Source organism: Oryx dammah, unplaced genomic scaffold (genome assembly GCF_014754425.2).
Source record: "Oryx dammah isolate SB20612 unplaced genomic scaffold, SCBI_Odam_1.1 HiC_scaffold_17, whole genome shotgun sequence".
NCBI classification, from domain to species: domain Eukaryota; kingdom Metazoa; phylum Chordata; class Mammalia; order Artiodactyla; family Bovidae; genus Oryx; species Oryx dammah.
The window spans coordinates 63,520,049-63,540,299 of NW_024070201.1; the positions used below are offsets into that span (position 1 = coordinate 63,520,049).

The following is a 20,251-nucleotide window of genomic DNA, read 5'->3' on the forward strand; positions in this document are numbered from 1 at the left end:
ACCCAAAACCGAACTGCCGCTCCTGAGGTTTCTGGAACAAAAGCAGGGTACCAGGCATGACTCCTGCACACAGCACCACCAAGGGAGTGGGCAGACCACCAAGGCACCCTCCTGGCCTAACCCCTGGACCACCCTACCCTCACCCAATTTAAGGGACCAGCTTGTCCTGCACCCCTACACTCCCCACCCCCCACATTCAGGGGCACATTCACACGCACATTCAGGGACAGAGCAAGAGAAGCTGTTACTTGTTCTCACTTCCTCCAGCTGCAGCCTGAGGTCAAATAAAGCCTTGCCTAAATTTCTCGTCTGACCTCTTATCAGTTTCTAGAGTCTAAGAACTCTGGCCGGTAACATACCCAGCAGAATCAACAGGCTTTAAAAATTGTGTGTTAAAAAAAACAGATACGTGTGTATGCAGTTGGTAGGAGTATATATTGCTACAAATTTTGTAGGACCATTTTTTATAACATCAGCAAATTCAAAATATCAACTCTTTGGCAGGGCATGTTTTGCTTCTAGAATTTATCCTTTAGAAATACTACACAACCACAGAAAACGAGATGACACTAAAACACTGTTAAACAAGAAAGTAGAATGTAACACCGTATGTATGATGCAACATCCCAGATTGATATTTTTTTATTTTATACACACATACACAACATACATGTGACAAATATATATACATATATATATTTATATTTATAGGAGGAAACATGAGTAGCCTAGAGAAGGGACATGGGGACTTGAATTTTTACTTTATGTGCATTCAAAAATTTCTTTAAATTTCTACAAGCCTCATGTATTACTTTGACAAACACCCTCAAGTATAATTTTGATGAATACCCAATTAGTGGGCCCATTCTGGAGATTCTGATTCTGTAGAACATAAATAAGCATTTTGAAATGGACTACATGTGGTTTTGCTAACATTGCTAAGATCGAGAACCACTGGGTACTCTAGAGGGTTGTGGGCAAGGGTGATAAAAATGTGCCTGTGGATGATACAGAGAGAAGAACCAAAAAGAAGAAAAAGAGACAAACAGGAAAAAGGAGAAGAGAGATTCCAGAGCTAAATGCTATTAAACGTACTGCAAAAGAAATGGAAGTTAAAAAAAAAAAGACTAAGGGACTCCTATCTGAAAATTCTGCCCCAGAGGATCCCCCACACTTAGGCAGAGACATAAATATGAAAAAAATTATTGCCCACAGCTGGTTTGCTGAAATAGTCTCAAAGTTATCACCTTCATAACTTAGGAGTTTGGAGAAGCAAGACTATCAGAACTCTGGGTTACCTGCTGAAAACAGGCTTGAACAAGGTTTTCAGGGAAGAGATTCCGAATAAGGTCCAAAAAGGCATCTAAGCTGGACACTTCATCGTTCTTCTTCCCAGGCCCCAGTTGCTTCTTGAGTTTGGGGTTCCCTGGGTGGATGGCCAGGACAAGGATGACCCCCAACACCGCGGCAATGATGGTTGTGGACATGTAGTACACCATAGCTCTTGTGCCTAAGCGGCCGCTGGCTTTAGCATCCAGGCCTGACAACCCTGGATAGAAAAAGAAATCCAGAAGGATTAGTTCCATTATCTCCCTGTTACTTGCCCCTGTCTGCATACCTATAGCTTCCCCGGGTGCTCAGTGGTAAAGAATCCACCTGCAATGCAGGGGACCTGGGTTTGATCCCAAGGTTGGGAAGATTCCCTGGAGGAGAAAATGGCAACCCACTCCACTATTCTTGCCTGGAGAATCCCCGCGGACAGAGGAGCCTGACAGCCTACAGTCCACGGGGTCGCAAACAGTCAGACGCGACTGAAGCTACTTGGCACGCATACCTATAACCAACCCTGGGCTTTGTATTACTCAAATGTATTAATGGTTAATTAAACCTCCTTCAACTGAATATTTGGTCAACGCCACGGTTTACAATTCAATTTTCCAAGGATATTTTTGAGATTCTAGAGGGTGGCGCTAGTGGTAAAGAATCTGCCTTCCAATGCAGGAGACGCAAGAGACATAATTCTATCCTTGTGTCAGGAAGATCCCTTGGAGGAAATGGCACCCCACTCTAGTATTCTTGCCTGGAAAATCCCATGGACAGAGGAGCCTGGTGGGCTGCAGTCCATGGGGGTCATAAGAGTCAGACACGACGGAGCGACTGATCACACGCATACAGGGAACTGTGAAAAGCTGGAGAACATCTGGTCCAGGGTTTATAAACTGGTTGGTGACAACATTTTTTTTTCAGCCTGTGATAGTGAAAGTTGAATGCTCTATTCAATTTTTGATTCTGAGATTATGTCCTTCCCACTTCTTAGGTATTAAGAAATCCTTTCCTTATGAAGTGGTCATGCTGGTACATGTTAGGTTTTTTGGTTGGTTTGTTTGAAGGTCCTCACTTAGGGAAACAAAAGGTTGGTAGCCCTATGTATTCAAAATCTCTTTTGAATACATTACGGGTCACAAAATCCAAAGTCTGGGAAAGTGGAAGTGGTTCTAGCACAGCCCTATCACTCCTCTCAGATGAAGCTGATGGAGACCACGTTTTCTGACCTTGTATAGCGACGTGAGAACACATGTACAAAACACCCAGCATGGGTGGAAGCTAATTCTCAGAAGCTTCTGTGATGGTTAGCAGAAACTCCAAGCAAGTCACAAAAACTCCAGCCTTCACTGGGTTTTTTTCCAGTAGTTTCTTCAGTTTTTCTATTTCCTGGTTTCAGTTCCTGCTTTTACTAGACTGAGACATGCAACTTTTACTGGAGATCAGTCTTTTTTGCCATGCAGGAGGAGACTATTATTGACATTAACTTTTCTGAATGAAGCTGACCCATATATGACCTATCTGTCCTTTCAATCAATCTGAAGTCTAACTCTAGCTAATGGAAATGAAACTTCCTTACTGGGTTGGCTAATGTACAATCTATTAAACAGGCATGGAGAACAAATTTCTCTGATTTCAAAAGGAGCTTTTAAAGTAAAATACAGCTTCATGCAGTCTGAGGCTGAGTGCTAAGACCTTCCTGACAGTGAGTGCCAGATCTTTCCCTCACTGGATTCATTGGCCAACCAGCTACGAGGCTGTAACAGCTGAATCTCTTGGGGATACTAGAGCTTCACTACATTCATAAGGTGGGTGGTCTAGAACAGATTTCTCAAGATCACCCAGCCTGTTGGTCCCCCAGATACAAACCAAATCCCAGTTCTTCATCCCTAACCCAGAGCTTAGTCTCTAACATTCAATAATTTCAACAACATTTGAGTAATATTTGGTAAGGAGGAAACTACCTGTATAAGCCTGGGGAGGGGAAAAAATAAAATTATTTCAAATGAAACAACTCTTTGAGCCAAAACACAAGTAGACATGAACTACACATTAAGGGCACCTTTCTTCTGAAACACTCCAAGAGTTTCATATCTAGTATTCCATTCATTGTTAATAACCACTTCCCTCTACACGCAACTAATTATTAAAGAAGAAACTTCTTTTTCTATGTGTTATCTTTATTTGTCAGTTTCTGAACAAATACAATTTAGAAAATGAGAAAAGTGTATATTGCAAATTAAAATCTCTAGAGATGATCACTTTTAACATGTGGCTATTTCCTTTTTATCTTCTGCTGCTACACAGACAGATGAACCAGACTCTCTTTCTTAAGGTTGCTTATTTCAGTTTTGTGGGCTTCCTTGGTGGCTCAGACAGTAAAGCGTCTGTCTGCAATGCGGGAGACCTGGGTTCGATCCCTGGGTTGGGAAGATCTCCTGGAGAAGGAAATGGCAATCTACTCCAGTACTATTGCCTGGAAAATCTCATGGACAGAGGAGCCTGGTAGGCTACAGTCCATGGGGTCACTCCAGTATTATTGCTGGAAAATCTCATGGACAGAGGAGCCTGGTAGGCTACAGTCCATGGGGTCACAAAGAGTCGGACACGACTGAGAGATTTTACTTTCACTTTCATTTCAGTTTTAGAGTTAGGAAAATCAAGACTCTGAAGAGAAATGACACAGAAGATGATTAGATTCATTGATTCAACCACATTGAGATTTTATGGTCAATCCAAAAGCTAGAGCAAGAGTATGACCCACTGTGACCTGGTGCCAGAGAAGTGGTCTTACCTGTGATTAAACTGGAGATGATGAGAGGGAGAATGAGCATTTTCAGCATCCTCATGAGTATATCCCCTGGGAAGGCTATTAACATAACCACATCTGGGTGGATAGGAGATGCTAAGCGAAGAAGTCCTCCACATACTGCCCCTAGGATGACACCTATAAGGAAGGAGAAAAAATATGAATCTATTTTTTGCCCTCATCAAATGAACAGCTCTAGGGATATAGTTCAATAACATTAACTTTTCTCGTACCTCTCTATTATCAGATGATGACTAACACATAACAAAAATACCATTAGAAAAGTGAAGTTAATTTTGTTGACTTGTGAGAAAATGTTTTCTATCTCCAACTCTTTTAAAAGGCCACACTGGAAGAGTCAAGAAGAGCCTTCTGAAGGCTTTGTGAGAAATATAACCTGGCAACTTGATCCCAATTTCTTTAGGATATCATCCACTTTCAGAGTCAGAGATTGTCAGTAGAAATAACCCACAACGTCAGATACGCTTCTCTTCCCAGCCTAGGCTGGGTACATGCCATGGTGTCTAATATATTTCTTATCTTTGTTACTGAATATCAGACAAAAGGAACATTTACATGACCAAACTGGCGTTAGTTTTCTTTTTTCTACTTCCAGTCATTTCCCCATGGCTCATCCTCAAAGAGCTTTGTCTTTGACTTCTATGTCCTGATACATAATCTTGAAACATGTTGATCTTAAGGGAGATCAAGGAGGGTGTCTAAAAATATAAGATTTGGGAGGAAACAATTTGAGCAGAAATGCTACCAGGAGCCTTTCCCTTTGTATACTCAAGGATTCCACAACAAAACCTTGGATTGCTCCAAACTGGTAGCTAACATAAGCCACCCTTGTGGAAACCACAAATGGGGTCATAAGCATGACTAGAGTCGGGGAGGGAGGCAGGGGCAGCCTACATATATGGCTATGGGATTAACTCCAGAGATGCAAAGAGAGTAACACGGCTGGAAATCTGATATTTTTTTCTTCCACAAGTGAAGAGCACACTTTTTTAAAACTTAGGATGAATGAAATTTCATCCCTTCTGTGGAGGGTAACCCTTGGAAAACCCTCACGTCTGCGGTTTTCTTCTATTAAGAGAACTGAGCTGGGGCAAATGTCCACTCCTGACTGTAGTCCACTGACATCCAAGATGACTGACTCAAAGGAGAAGGCGTTTCAGTACAAGAAAATGCAATTTCCCCCATTTTCAATAAATCCTGGTTGAAAACCCAAGGCCAAGTCTATATCAATGGTCACACAAAAGTACAACCAGCTCCTGGGTGAGACCTGAAGCGGAGGAGCAAGGCTTCTGAGGTGGAGCTGGAGCAGGTCAAAGCTTCAGGACAAGCCTCTTCCACACTGACCTTATTAGCTACTGTGCTAACTGAATCTAAGTTAATGAGATGCATGGAGAATGTGAATCCTTGGAGTCTTGTTGGTGAGGTTTTGGCAACTGTTGTCTTTATCAAGATGCAGGTACTTCTCTAAATGTGGTATACTGACCATCTGCTTTGGAATCACCTAGAACGTTTAAGGGGCTTCCCTGGTGGCTTAGTGGTAAAGAATCCGCCTGCCATGCCCAAGGTATAGGAGATGTGGGTTGATTCCTGGGTGAGGAAGATCCCCTGGAGGAGGGCATGGCAACCTACTCCAGTATTCTTGCCTGGAAAATCCCATGGACAGAGGAGCCTGGTGGGCTACTGTCCATATTGTTACAAAGGGCTGGACACGAGTGAAGCAGCTGAGCACACACACACACACACACACACACACACACACACACACATGCACAGAAGGCTTAAGATGCAGATTCCAAGGTCTCATGCAAATGGCCCAGAGCATGGTCTGTGAGCAGGACCTGGGAATCTGCATGCTCATTTACCCGCAGAAACTGGTCATGCTCACTGGAATCTGAGATCCACTAGGAGGAAAACATGGCTGGGGCGGGTGAAAGGGAAAAGAGTCTCACTGAGGTGGCTGTGCCAGGGCAAAGGTGGGGTTAGGCAGCACGTGTGGCTTGCTTTCTGGGTTAGAGTGCCCGCTGCCAGAACCAGCTTCCACAAAGAGCCAGGAGAGACCCGGGGCAGAGGAGTGGGTGGGGCCACCTGTCTCCTACCGAACACGGTCAGGGTGAGCAGGAGATTCTTCCCCAGTTTGTCGCACAAGCGCAGCCCCAGATGCCGTGGCTTTGGCTCCTCCGCGCTCAGGTAGCTGTCGTGCATCCGTACTTCCACCTGCTTGGGCATGTTGTTGGCACTGAAACAGAAGTGAAGGCAGTGGTTAGAGTCTGCTGGGCACTACCCCTCTGCAGTTTGAGGGGCTCAAGATGTAGGAGGCGAAATAGCCTCCCCAGGCACAGCTGGGATTCTGGAATCACTGGCAGGGAAGTAAAAAGTCAAAGAAACTCAGGGTGCCCTAAATGATAGTTCACCTGTAAGCAGGACACACCAAATGCCAACAAGCTAAGTGTTTTTATCCCTGTTATCTTGAATCATCACAGGAAAGGCATCGGACAGGCAGTAGAAGGTTCTTCCAAGAGTCCCATGGTAACTCTCCAAGGCAAGTGTCCCTGCCCCATTTCACAGAAAGTAATTTGCCCAGATATGTCTGGCTCCAAAATCTGAGCCCTTTCATTCTTGTATCAAGAACAAAAAGATGACTTTTTAATAATCTAAGGTCAGGAAAGTAACAGCCTGAGTCACTGCTAAATTAAATGCCTCTGAGCTCCAGTCTTCCCCATCCTGGACACGGAAAACTCAGACATGCTAGTAGTTCAAGTTCTACCTTTCTTTTGGAAAAGATGAGTTTTCTAGTTCTTTTAAAAAATGATTCCATTCTGGTTTTTAAAAGGTCACTTGCATTATCAGGACTCCTCTGAGCTGCCCAAGAGTCATGCTCCTCAGTGTCAAAGGAGCATCTCTTTAAGCAGCCTGTGATCACCTCCAACTGCAGATACATCCCAGTCCTCTTCCAGAAAAACCCCACGTGAACCCAAGCTCTGCTAACTCAGCCATCAAAGACTCTGCCAGGACAATGAGTAGACTGTCTCTTTTTTCCAGCTATGTCATTTCCTGGGCCAATAAGATTTCAAGTTTAAGCTTGGGGACCAACACAGGGAGGCCAATTTTTTTTTTACTTTGACATCTTAGGGCATTTCTGTTAGCTGTCATTTACAACTACCATCATGTGACCAAAAAAAAAAAAACAAACAAAACCGATCTTTAACACCTTGAAAGACAAGTCACAGTCTCTGAATAAACAACTATTTCCAGGTGGCGCTAGTGGTAAAGAACCTGCCTGATGATGCAGGTAGACCCTAAAAGATGCCAGTTCGATCCCTGGGTCAGGAAGATCCCCTGGAGGAGGGCATGGCAACCCACTCCAGTATTCTTGCTTGGAGAATCCCATGGTCAGAGGAGCCTGGTGGCCTTTGGTCCAGCAAAGAACTGGACATGACTGATTCACCTTAGCACACATGTGTTTCTTCAAGATAAACAGGTATCAGCCTTACTCAGATATTCCCACCACAGACTTGAGAGACATTCCTTTGGAGTCAACACCAACCTGAAGACCAGTGGTTTGAAATCACTGGTTATACTGGAAATAGTGTGGATTTTGGAATCAGAGAGCCTGGATTCAAATCATGACTCTATCACTTGCTAGCTTTGTGGTTTATAGAAAGAAGGGCTCAGGACTTCCCTGGTTGTCCAGTGATTAATAATCTGCCTTCCAGCTCAGGGGGAATGTATTTGATCCCTGGTCAGGGAACTAAGATCCCACGTGCTGTGAGGTGACTAAGTCCACATACCGAAACTACTGAGCCCAGGGTCTCAACTAGAGAGCCTGTGTACTGCAAACTACAGAGCCCAGGCACTCTGGAGCCTGCAGACCACAATTGGAGAGAAGCCCGTGTGGCTGCAAGGAAGAGTCCTCATGCCATAACTAACACCTGACATACCCATAAATAAAGAAATATTCTCTTAAAAAAAAAAAAAAAAAAGGAAAAGGAAAGAAAGGCTCGAGGTCTACCTTGTGGAAGTTAAACAGGATGATGTATGTCAGGCAGCCAGCACACGTGGTTCCTTTCTCCAGGGAATATTCATGACAAGCGAGACATTTAACTTAGGGGACCTATGCAGTTGCACCACCATTCAAGACACCATTAGGGACATATAGCCATATGGTTTCCATAGTGTAGTGGTTATCACGTTTGCCTAACATGTGAAAAGTCCCCAGTTCAAAACTGGGCGGAAACAATCTTTGGAGAAGGAAACGGCAACCCACTCCAGTACTCTTGCCTGGAAAATCCTGTGGAGGGAGGAGCCTTGTGGCTACAGTCCATGGGGTCGCAAAGAGTTGGACATGACTGAGTGACTTCTCTTTGTTTCTTTCAAGACACCAAGCTTAGCTTCTGGACTCTCAGAGTCAAGACCAGGGACCCAATACAATGACTTACTTTTTCTTAACAAGTTGCTTAATGTACTTGCTTCTAAAATATTTTAAAATTAGGAATAATGTAGCAAGGTCTGGTAGAACACTCAGATGAAAACATTAGTCAAAAGCATCTTAGTCTTCCTGCAGCTGCTGCTGCTGCTAAGTCGCTTCAGTCGTGTCCGACTCTGTGCGACCCCATAGACGGCAGCCCACCAGGCTCCCCTATCCCTGGGATTCTCCAGGCAGGAACACTGGAGTGGGTTGCCATTGCCTTCGGAGGAGCCTGGTAGGCTGCAGTCCCTGGGGTCGCGAAGAGTCAGACGACTGAGCGACTTCACTTTTTTTCACTTTTCACTTAGTCTTCCTACAGTGGCCTACTTTTCTACTCATCTAGTTAGTTTGCGGGCACCCCTGACTGTCTGGCACGTGTGTATGTTAATGATCACTCAGGCACTCTAAAGAAAACAGGGCAGGAAGTTCGCTGCAAGCAGACAAGGGCTGTCTGACCAACAAGCAGGAAAGACCATTTCCTCCCACCACCAAATAAAACAGACGGAAAAATTCTCTTTACAGCACAGCAGGGAAAATGATCAAAACAATCTTTTTAACATGGATGGACCATATTTCCATGCTTGCATTAGGATCTTTTTTATATTTTTAAACACTTCTCTAGCCAATAATCTGAAGCTGTAAACCAGGAAGTTGCCAATAATAATGGCGGCCGTACGTGTTCTGAAATGGTGAATGCATTCGTTAGCCAGCCCTTGGCAAAATACTCTATGAGTGCCTCGAGAGCGTAATCCCCTGCCTTCTGTTTCATTTGAAGCCCTCCTGCCACTGAAGTAAGAATCATGGTTGGTATTTCAGTGAGACTATCAAGTATTTAAACCAGACATTCTGGCAAGATCCATATGACGTAATGAAAGCGTCAGGCATCAAGACAGACACGTCCAAGTAAAAACACACAAATATTAGGTTAACGTCCACACCCCATCAAGCAGTGTGGTTGGATGCCTGTTGGCCACCCTTCTGAGTTGCACAGAATCTCTGTTTGTTTAACGATTTGTCTTTTAAGCCATGGCAAAACATCCCTGAAGCCCCGAATCAAAACAGCCACATCAAAGTGGCAGCATCAAAATCTCATGAACCCACAAGTATTTATTGAGAGGATGCCTGTGACTTGCCCACTTGGAATTAAACACGTGTTCCAGGCTCGGAGGAGCTTCTAACATCTGTGTGTAGAAAATCATCGTTAAAGTGCATCAGGGCCTTTGCTTGTCTCTGGGGATGCAGGGAGTCCGCCAAGAACTCTTTGTAAAAATCCTTGACAAGTCTAAGTGATCCCTACACCCCTCAAGAACACAAAGAGAGCTTGAAATGGAGAATATTATAGAACATAATATTAAACAACATGGTACAGCACAATACAGAAATGCTTCTAAGCCTTATATATCCTCAGAAGAAGAGATATACTGCTTTGTTTTTATTTTGTATTTACCATTTCTAATCATCTTTAGGGTTGGATAGCATCACCGATTCAATGGACATGAACTTGGGCAAACTCAGGGAGACAGTAAGAGACAAGAAGGCCTGGCATACTCCAGTCCATGGGGTAGCAAAGAGTAGGACCCGACTTAGCAGCTGAATAACAGAAATCATTTTTATTCCTTCCTATGGTTGTAAGGTTTTTTTCCTTCTAGTTTTACTGAGATATGAATGACACACAGCACTGTATAAGTTGAAGGTAAGCAGCATAAAGATTTGATTTATATACAACGTGAAGTGATTATCACAGTAAGTTTAGAAAACATCCATCATCTCATATATGTACAAAATTAAAGAAATAGAAAACAAATTTTTCCTTGTGATGAGAACCTTTAGGATTTACTCTCAACAACTTTCATATATAACATACAGCAGTGTTATTATAGTTATCATGGTGTACATTACATCCCTGGAACAGATACAGTTTTTCATATGACTTTACACACATCCCCAGTTATGTGCATGCTGGTTACTGAATGCACCTAGTAACAGGGATAACAAGGATACCTGGTATTTACTGAGGACTCTGTGTGTCAGACACAACAGTCAGTAATGAGTAAAGTATAATCCTTGCCCTTAAGGAGCTTGTATGCGGAACACAACGCACAGGGTCTGGCACTTGTCTCCTTACATACCGGCCATGATACGATCCTGTACAGGATGCTATGGGACCTGGTAAGAATGGTGCCTAACCTGGCTTTGGGGAAGAAGAAGAAAGTTAAAGAAAGGTTCCCAGGAGGGACTGATACCAGAGCTGGATCTTAAAGGATGGATTTAATTTAAACGTCTACATCCTCCACCACTCTTCAAACCCTGAGAGCAGGACTGTGTTCTTTAACACCTGGCCCCAAGCACTTGATAAATGTTTGTTTAAAGAAACTATGAACTGGAAGGCAGCTACACAGGGCACTGTGCTTCCTCTTGGGAACCAGGTCCTTCTACAGCAGCTGGCAGCATACCCCCGAGCAACCCTCTCACCATTCTGCATTTATTCCACAAGTTCCTATTGGGCATATGTTACAGGCCCCAAGCTGTTACAGGTGCTACAATAACACAATAGACAAAAGAGACAAAGCCCTTGTCCCGCAGGATGTACATTTTAGTGGAGAACAAATAAATGAAAAAATATATTTCAAGTGGAGGTAATATGCTAGGAAGAGGATGACAGGCAGAAAGAAGACAGAGCTATTGTGCACCAGCTGGTCAGGAAAGGAGAGCTTCTGTGATAAAGGGCATTTGACCAGAAACCTGGAGGAATGAGGGGTCTCCTAAATTAAGAATGCAATTTGTCCAGAGCTTAGCAAATAAATGAAATATACACAATTTAGGAATGTATTTGTCCAAACTAGCTCCTACCAGATGCCAATTCTGGTGTCCACATGTTGGTTTTTAGCACAGACACATTCAAACAAAAGTCAAGGCAGTAATGCTACATCTCATTATCATCGTGAATATGGTGGATTTCAATGACTGTCCCAGCTTCAAGAGAAGTGAATTCCAGAGAAACGTGAGTTGAACCCAGGAGGAAGGTTGAGGTCACAGCATCCTGCAGATTTGCTACCCTGGCAATGAACAGGAAGGGGAAGGCCTGATCTGGGTAAGTCTGTTGGATAAACATAATAAGTTAATCCAAGTGCACACATTTATCCTTATATTAACACTCCATTCCTACAACTTGTGGCTATGCAGAGGGAACCAAGCAATAAAGACTGTGAAAGCCCAAGTGTGATGGCTTGGTTCTACCAAATCCATCAAGCCTGATGCTCTCCCCAAAGTGTTCATCACCTCTGTTTCTACTTGAGTACCTTCTGGATGGAAGATTTAGCAATGCAATTCCTTAACTGGAATGTTCCATAAGCCAGTTCCACCAGATCTCTCTCCACTGCCCAACAAAGTAAAGCCATGTGATGGGAGAGCTTCTTGGATAATCCAGACTTGAACAATGAGCCTATAACTTCTTTCCGCCTTAGCTCCTCCAGAACTATTTAAACAGCTGTTAATTTTGCAGTCAGTTGCTGGTCTGTTCTTTCTCATGCAAATCCATGTGAGTTCTGTTTCAAAGGCAAGCTCAGCTTAACATGCAGAACAGCCTCTGTGAATCCAAAGGGAGCGTGTAATGGGGCTGGTACTAAGTTTTAAACAGTTCTCAGAACCTGTTTTTCATTTGCGTTTGTTTTCCCTCACTCTGCCAAGAGCCTCTAACGATAGACTCATTAGATGTGGTGTTGGAAACAAATTTCCTGCCTGCACACTTCTGTGTCAACTTAACTGGCACTGAATTCTATTTTTCCTCCTACGCTGGTTCAATGAGGTGACAACAGAATGTTCTCCAGGGAACCTAAAAGCAACTGGTGTGTTTTTATCTGGAAGATGTGAGATCTGCCATGAACATCACCCCTCCCACCCTCTGAGGCCCAAATCAAAGACCTCAGAGGCGCAGAAAAGACAGTGTCCAGAAACTGCCCTAATGGGAGACACTAGGTTAGACCCTCAAGAATAGAAACAGTGTTTGTTGAGGGGGCTTTCCCCCAGGGTGGCCAAGGTCTTTGGAGAAGAATGCCAGAAATACCAGTGCTGTCAGCTCTGAACACCACAAAACTGTGGTTACAGTTCTGATTGTCCCACATCTGGGAATTCCCTGGGTCCTTAAAGAACACCACCCCATAGGGAAAGGGGCAGGAACTCTAAAACAGTTGGGAATTTCCAACAGCCACTCCCTTCACCCATTCTAGATCCTGTAAGACTGGGTTTAACCATGTCAAGGATGCTCACTAACCAAGAAGTCAGAATCTCTCTGACAGATGCTGTGTCCTCATAGATCCTGAGAATAAATGAAACCTAGAGGTTCACAGCCTCCAAATCTCCTTCAGTCCCTTCTGTTTACTGTGTCCATTTCCTAGATCACATGCTTGCTGGAAAAGCCCTGCCAGTGAACACCAGACTTCACAAATGATACATCTTAAGCTTCTTGACTATCAGAGGGTCTGGCTAAGGAGCACAGTTTACAATTATCCCAAATCATGATGGGATTGGACCTAGTAGGCAACGTGAGATGGGAAGTCAGGAGGTCTGGGTTCTAACTCCAGGGTGCTACTAACTGGCTGTGTCAGAAACAGTATCAGATGGATATAAATTTACTTGCTCATAATCAGCAGACAGAAGAGTAAAGCACTACGAAATGATAAAAACACACTCTTGAAATGAAATACCAGTAGGGTTTAGGTATCAATTTGGCAGATTTTTTATATTTTAGGTCCCAGGCTCTTAATTTGTAAAGTAAGAGGGCTGTATCAGAAATTCTCTATCGTTCTAAAATTCTGTGATTCTCTAATTCTCCTGGGGTGCAAGGTGGTAATTAATAGCCTTCAGTTCCAGAGAGGTAGCCTCCATTCTATTCTACTGAGGACTGAATGAGCTTAGACCTTATGGGTGACATACAGATAAGAGACAAACCAGTGGTAACAACAACCATTGCTTAATGTCTTTACCTCCATTTTCTCCTTTCCTATCTCTGCTACATAAGCATGTTTTTCTAGAACTACTAGCACTGAGTTTGGGGTCAAATTCAGTGTATAATTCAGACACAGGAATCATCTTAATACCCTCTCATGTCTGACCAATTCTTAGTCTAGACTTCTCAAAGGGGCAGATCAACGTCCTGGGAATATAGTCCAACAGGTGAACTGGCATTTGTCCAGCCAATTGCCAAATTCACCTTCAAATCACTGAAAGGTCACCTATCTCATTCATAGCCAATCAAGATAAAAAAATGAATTCTTTTTTATCACTTTCCAGGCCAAGGGGCCCAAACTGGCTAATGACATAAATGGCAAATAGAGTCAGTTGGGACTTCAGGTGTTCTCACACAGGAAGTAGTAGGAGATATATATGCAATGGAATATTACTCAGCCAGAAAAAGAACTAATTTGAGTCAGTTATAGTGACATGGGTGAACCTAGAGACTGTTATACAGAATAAAGTCAGAAGGGGAAAAGCAAATATTGTATATTAATGCATCTATATAGAATCTAGAAAAAAATGGTCCAGATGAACCTATTTGCAAGGCAAGAATAGAGACGCAGACATAGACAATGGAGTGTGGACACAGGGAAGGGAAGGGAGAGTGGGATGAACTGAGAGAATAGCAGAGGCAGCTCACTCCAGTATTGCTGCCTGGGGAATCCCCATTGACAGAGGAGCCTGGTGGGCTACAGTCCATGGGGTTGCACAGAGTCGGACACGACTGAGCGACTAAGCATGCACGTACATAAATTTACACACATACACACACATACATACACACACACTACCATATGTAAAATATATAATGTGAAGCAGCTGTATAGAACAGGGAATTCAGCTTGGTGCTCTGTGATGACCTAGAGGGCCAGGATGGGGAGGGGGTGGGGTGGCAGAGAGGCTCAGGAAGGAGGGGATATATGTGTACCTACAGCTGATTCACTTCGTTGTACAGTAGAAACCAACACAACACTGTAGAGCACTTATCCTCCAATAAAAAATAAATCAAAAATTTTTTAATTAAAAAAAAAAGAAGTACTAGGAGAAAAAACCATGAAGGCCTAAATAAAATGACACTCATTCTGTTGAGAACCAAAAGTCAAAATCACTAGCTCTGATTAGCAGCTGACAGAAGGGACCTTGGCAGAATGCAACTACATAATTACATGGTCATTGGATTCTTGGTTAAAATCTACCTTTTTCAGTTATGGCTGGGACAAGGAATTCATTTCATCTCTAGAACGATAACGTTCAACTCACTGGTCATCATAGAACCTTCAGTAAGATTTTTTGTTGTTGTTCAGTCACTAAGTCCTGTCTGACTCTTTGTGACCCCATGGACTCCAGCACACCAGGCTTCCCTCTCCTTCACCATCTCCCAGAGCTTGCTCAAACTCACGTCCATTGAATTGGTAATGCCATCCAACCATCTTATCCTCTGTTGTCCCCTTCTTTTCCTGCCTTAAATCTTTCCCAGCATCAGGGTCTTTTCCAATGAGCCAGCTCTTCAGGTGGCCAAAGTATTGGAGCTTCAGCTTCAGCATTAGTCCTTCCAGTGAATATTCAGGGTTTATTTCCTTTAGGATTGACTAGTTTGATCTTCTTGCTGTCCAACAGACTCTCAAGAATCTTCTCCAACACCACAGTTTGAAAGCATCAATTCTTTGGTGTTCAACCTTCTTTATGATCCAACTCTCACATCTATACATGATTACTGAAAAAACCATAGCTTTGACTATATGGACCTTTGTCGGCAAAGTGATGTCTCTGCTTTTTAATATACTGTCCGGGTTTGTCATAGCTTTTCTTGCAAGGAGCAAGCATCTTTTAATTTCATGGCAGCAGTCACCGCCCACTGTGATTTTGGAGCCAAAGAAAATGAATGGTACTTATGAAAGCACCAACAGTATTTAACGCAAAATCAACGTTCTATTTTAGCTTCCTTTCCTTGTCTTAAATGCCTAAAATGGTACAAAATGACCACTCAGATAGCTTAGCTACCACTGAGTTTTAGTATGTCACTATAGCAACAAATGGTGTTTGTGCTTTTTACGAAAAGAAAGTACCAGAAGGAGGCCCAAGTGGGTGGAAGCCTGGGAAGTTCCCAGGGCTGTAAGCTCCACACTGTGAACTGGCCTGGATCACCTCTGGAAGAGCATCAGGAGAACATCCTTAAGTATAAAACCTCTGGACTTTTGTGAGGTCCTCCCCAGGGTAGAGACTTGAGTCAGCCTTGACCCAATAGAATCACCCATCTCCAGAAAGGTTCATCACCCAAAACAGAAATAAGACACCAAGGGACAGTGAATCTCCCGGCCCAAGTGACAGACTGGGGTGGAGGTGTTTGATCTTCCCAAACTGGGAACTCCTTCTAAAAATAAAGATTGAGCCATGGCCTAGGAACACATTGGCCACACTGGCCAGCCCAGTCCCCAGAGGCATGCCGATTCTGAAGTAAATGCCATTCCCTCTGGCTCTGGTTCACTGAACAACATGAAAATAAATTTGAAAACTTCATATTAGTCCAATAAAAGGAGGCAATTCATGGGGCATGGGTTCCAGGTGTGAGCCACAGGGAACCTGGCCCCAATTAGTTTGCCTTGAGGCAAACTGTCTCTTCTGCTAAAGTGTCCTCTTCCCCACACCCTCTGACCCAGCCTTTGTAGACTCATCTTTATTTCCTCTTCAAAATTCAATTCTGCTATGACTTCCCTCGGGAAGTCTGTGTTGATTCCCAAGTTTTCTTTTTGGATGTTCTTCCTGCAGCTTACTTCTCTCAAGGTACTTCTCACAATTTACTTGTCTTTTCCCCCATTAGACTAGGATTAAGGCAAGATTTTGACTTACTTGATTCTGCCTTTCCCACACTCAGTGTGGTTCCTGGCACATAGTAGACACTCAATCATTGTATGTTTAGAAATGAATGAATGAATGGGTGATTAGACAAAAAATATGTTCTAGTCACAGGTTCTGGGTGATACTCCATTCTAGATGGCAGTGTTCTAAAAGACTAAGAAATCTGTGAGGAGGAGGGAAAAGAGAACAGATGTACAAATACTCACATTAGAAAAACCAGTGGAAGGGAGGAAGGGCAGGTCAGCACCACTCAAGGGCTGGCCCTTCCTTGCTGGTGGTTTTGATCCAGTTGCCCTGCCCAAGCGTGGTGGCCTCACTGCTCCCAGCATTCTTGGGGAATGTGGAGCCATGAACCTCAGCTAATGAGGCCTTCAGGGAAAACTGATGAGGACACGGGAAGATACATTAGGACTGTGGACTCAAAAAATATTCAGAAGCTCAAAGTTGAGAGTTATGTTTTATTTGGTGGGAATTTTTAGAACTTAAGGCTGGGAGACAGCACCTCAAGTAACCCTGAGAGAACTGCTGAGAAGATGAGGGGAGGAGCCAGCTTGTACAGAAGTTTTGCAAGAAAGGGCAGGTAGTCTGAACATCAAAAGATTAGTATTAAGTAAAGGAAGCCAGATATCTCAAAGTAAGAAATTTAGCATTTTTCAAATTGATGCTTTTGAACTGTGGTGCTGGAAAAGACTCTTGAGAGTCCCTTGGACAGCAAGATCAAACCAGTCAATCCTAAAGGAAATCATTGGAATATTCATTGGAAGGACTGACTATCCTTTGGAAGGACTGATACTGAGGCTGAAGCTCCAATACTTTGGCCATCTGATGCAAAGAGCTGACTCATTGGAAAAGACCCTGATGCTGGGAAAGATTGAAGGCAGGAGGAGAAGGGGACGACAGAGGATGAGATGGTTAGATAGCATCACTGACTCAATGAATATGAATTTAAGCAAACTCTCGGAGTTACTGGAGGACAGAGGAACCTGGTGTGCTGTGTTCCACGAGATCACGGAGAGTCCAACACAACTTAGCAACTAAACAACGAGAGTTTTTCTATGTTTGGGAAGATGCAAGAGTCTCGGCTCACTGAAATCATTCCTTTGACATGCCCCTCAGCTAGCTGGGGCTGGATTCTGGCATTTTCACATCCTGAGTTTTTCCAGGGCTTACAGTAGGGAGTGGCTGCGGTCTGATGGCTGCTGCTGCTGTTGCTGCTGCTAAGTCATGCCAGTCGTGAGCCCACCAGGCTCCTCTGTCCCTGGGATTCTCCAGGCAAGAATACTGGAGTGGGTTGCCATATCCTTCTCCAATGCATGCATGCATACATGCCTGCTAAGTCGTTTCAGTCGTGTCTGACTCTGTGCGACCCCATAGATGGCAGCCCACCAGGCTTCTCCATCTCTGGGATTCTCCAGGCAAGAATACTGGAGTGGGTTGCCATTTCCTTCTCCACTGATGGCTGCTAGGTAGGAGGTATTCTTTCTTTCCTGAGTTTCCTCAGGGTTCACCACCTCACCATTAGTGGTAGCTGCAATTGCTGGTGACTATGACATCCTTGTTTACTGATATGGCAGGAAATATTCCATTTCTCAGGACTCCATTGCCAAGATCAACATCCCTAAATCTTGATTCTCAAAAATGTGATCCTTCAACCGAAGAGCCTGGACATTTATTCCTTTCCCAATGGGACAGATTTCAAGGCACTCCCTTGATTAACAGAGCTCTGGATTTGGCCCGGAGGCCTGGGAAGTTCCTCCTTTGGCCCCAGAAGCTCCCCAAACTGGGCCTTCCCAATCAGTCCCCAAGACATGGGAGTGGCTGATATGTTGACTAAGTAGCTTAATGAGCTGCACGGCCTTCAGGCACCAGGAGAAACTGGGCAGGGCGTCCAGTAGCTGAGGCTTTCTGGGCGTTTTGGACACACCTCACCATTGCTTTTCTTCAGTGTAGCCTTCTGTGAACAGAGGAGTCTGTCTGTTCACAGACCTTTTCTCTCTAGGCAGCCAATCTTGAAATGTGATGTCAGGAATAAGCAAGAAGGCAAGTCACCATCATGACCATGTAGATGATCGAAAGGCCAGAGGAGTGACGCTTTAGGACTTCTTTAAGGTTTTTCATTGCTCTTCAAAATCACCCATTCCTGGCTCCCAGAGACCTTGAAAATCCTCCTCAAGAGAGACCTGCCCCTTAATATCCCTGCAGGAGACCAGATGAAAGCTAGAAATCGAAGGAAAGGCATTCACCGACACCTCAGTGTGAAGGATCTTCTCAGATCTCTCCCAGAGAACAGGACTTGCTAGGGGAAAATCCCTAGACACAGGTCCTGACCAAAACCACATCCAGAAGCCAAATAAAAGGAGGGGAGGCCAGTACACTGGATGTCAGTTTTGCACCAGTCAGTTCTGAAGTCACCGCGTTGAAATTCTGTGGCCTCAGCAGGGTTTCTTAAGGCTACCAATATTCTTTTTCTACTTTCCTGTTTTATTCGGAGACTAGTTTCACATGTGTGTTCAATTTACGAAAATTAATTAAGCTGGTGATTTAAAGTCTATGTGCCTTTTTGTGTGCACCTTAGACTTGAAAAAACACTTTAAGAAGATCCTCTAGAGAAGGAAATGGCAACCCTCTCCAGTATTCTTGCCTGGAGAATCCCATGGACAGAAGCCTGGCAGGTTACAGTTCACGGGGCCACAAAGAGTCGGACCCAACTGAGTGACTGAAGAGCAGCAAAGGTCTTCTTCAGATGAGACAAAATTGGTGAGGTTTCTGGGTAGCCCAGGTTAACCCAAGAGTGATCTCATGGGCCCCAAGAAAGAAATTCCCGGGTTTTATCTGCCTCTGCGTTCCCATGCCCATAACAGCAAAGTACTCTCACACAGTTTAACTTCCAAGAGAATGTTCCTTGTAGGCTCTTTTCATTCTTCTTTTGAATTATAAATAATAACCAACATTTTATCCATTGAACTTATAAACACATAAGTTAATAGTAACTTAATAAGGCCTTCCCTGGTGGTCCAGTGGTTAAGAATCTGGCTGCCAAGGCCGGGGACATAGGTTTGATCCCTGGTCCAGGAGGATCCCACATGCCACAGAGCAACTAAATTCATGCAGCCACAACTATTGAGCTGCTCTCTAGAGCCCAAAAGCCACAACTAGAGGGTAGCCCTCGGCTCGCCACAGCTAAGGAAAGCCCAGCAGCAGCAATGAAGACCCATGCAGCCAAAATAAATAAATTAAAAATAGTAACAACTTAACAATTGCATAGTTTACAAAATATTTTCACATCTATTAACTGATTTCTTTATGACGTCCTCTACTGGGAAGGAGTTATTCCATCTCAGACATGGAGATTCTGAAGCTCGCCCAAGTTCAGAAGCAGCTGAGCTGGATGGAGCTTGAACCAGCTGGTCTTGCAGCAAAATGAAATCCTGTGTTGTACTCTGCCTTTGAGTCTAGGGTCCTTTGGCTACATCCTCTCTAGGGATGTCTGCAGAGTGATGGACACAAAAATATTTCCATCTCTGCCCAGGCACTGGCAACTTATGGGACATGCGAGTCTAGCTCCCAGAGAAGGAAAGCAGAGAGAGGAGTATGACCCTAGTGGAGAAAAAAGGCAATGCAAGCTCAGGGAACCCATCATCTTGTCACCTGTCCTGGACAATCAATGCTCCTGGGTGCTTTTTTTTTTTTTCTTTTTAAGAAAACACAGATCTCTAAGCCCCATCCCTGACTATCCCAGTTCAGCACATCGGTTGAGTCCTAGA

The 20,251-nt window shown here is 43.9% G+C and overlaps 1 protein-coding gene across 1 annotated transcript in view; it reads right to left on the bottom strand.

Moving 5' to 3' along the window:
- Nucleotides 1-20,251, bottom strand: part of SLC1A2 (solute carrier family 1 member 2) — a 160,472-nt gene that overhangs the window by 54,456 nt on the left and 85,765 nt on the right. Inside the window, exons 2-4 of the mRNA XM_040259014.1 lie at nucleotides 6,250-6,389; nucleotides 4,118-4,270; nucleotides 1,299-1,549 (exon numbers count right to left, since the gene is read on the bottom strand). Of these exons, the coding sequence (XP_040114948.1) occupies nucleotides 1,299-1,549; nucleotides 4,118-4,270; nucleotides 6,250-6,389 (544 nt within the window). The remainder of the gene's footprint in view (nucleotides 1-1,298; nucleotides 1,550-4,117; nucleotides 4,271-6,249; nucleotides 6,390-20,251) is intronic.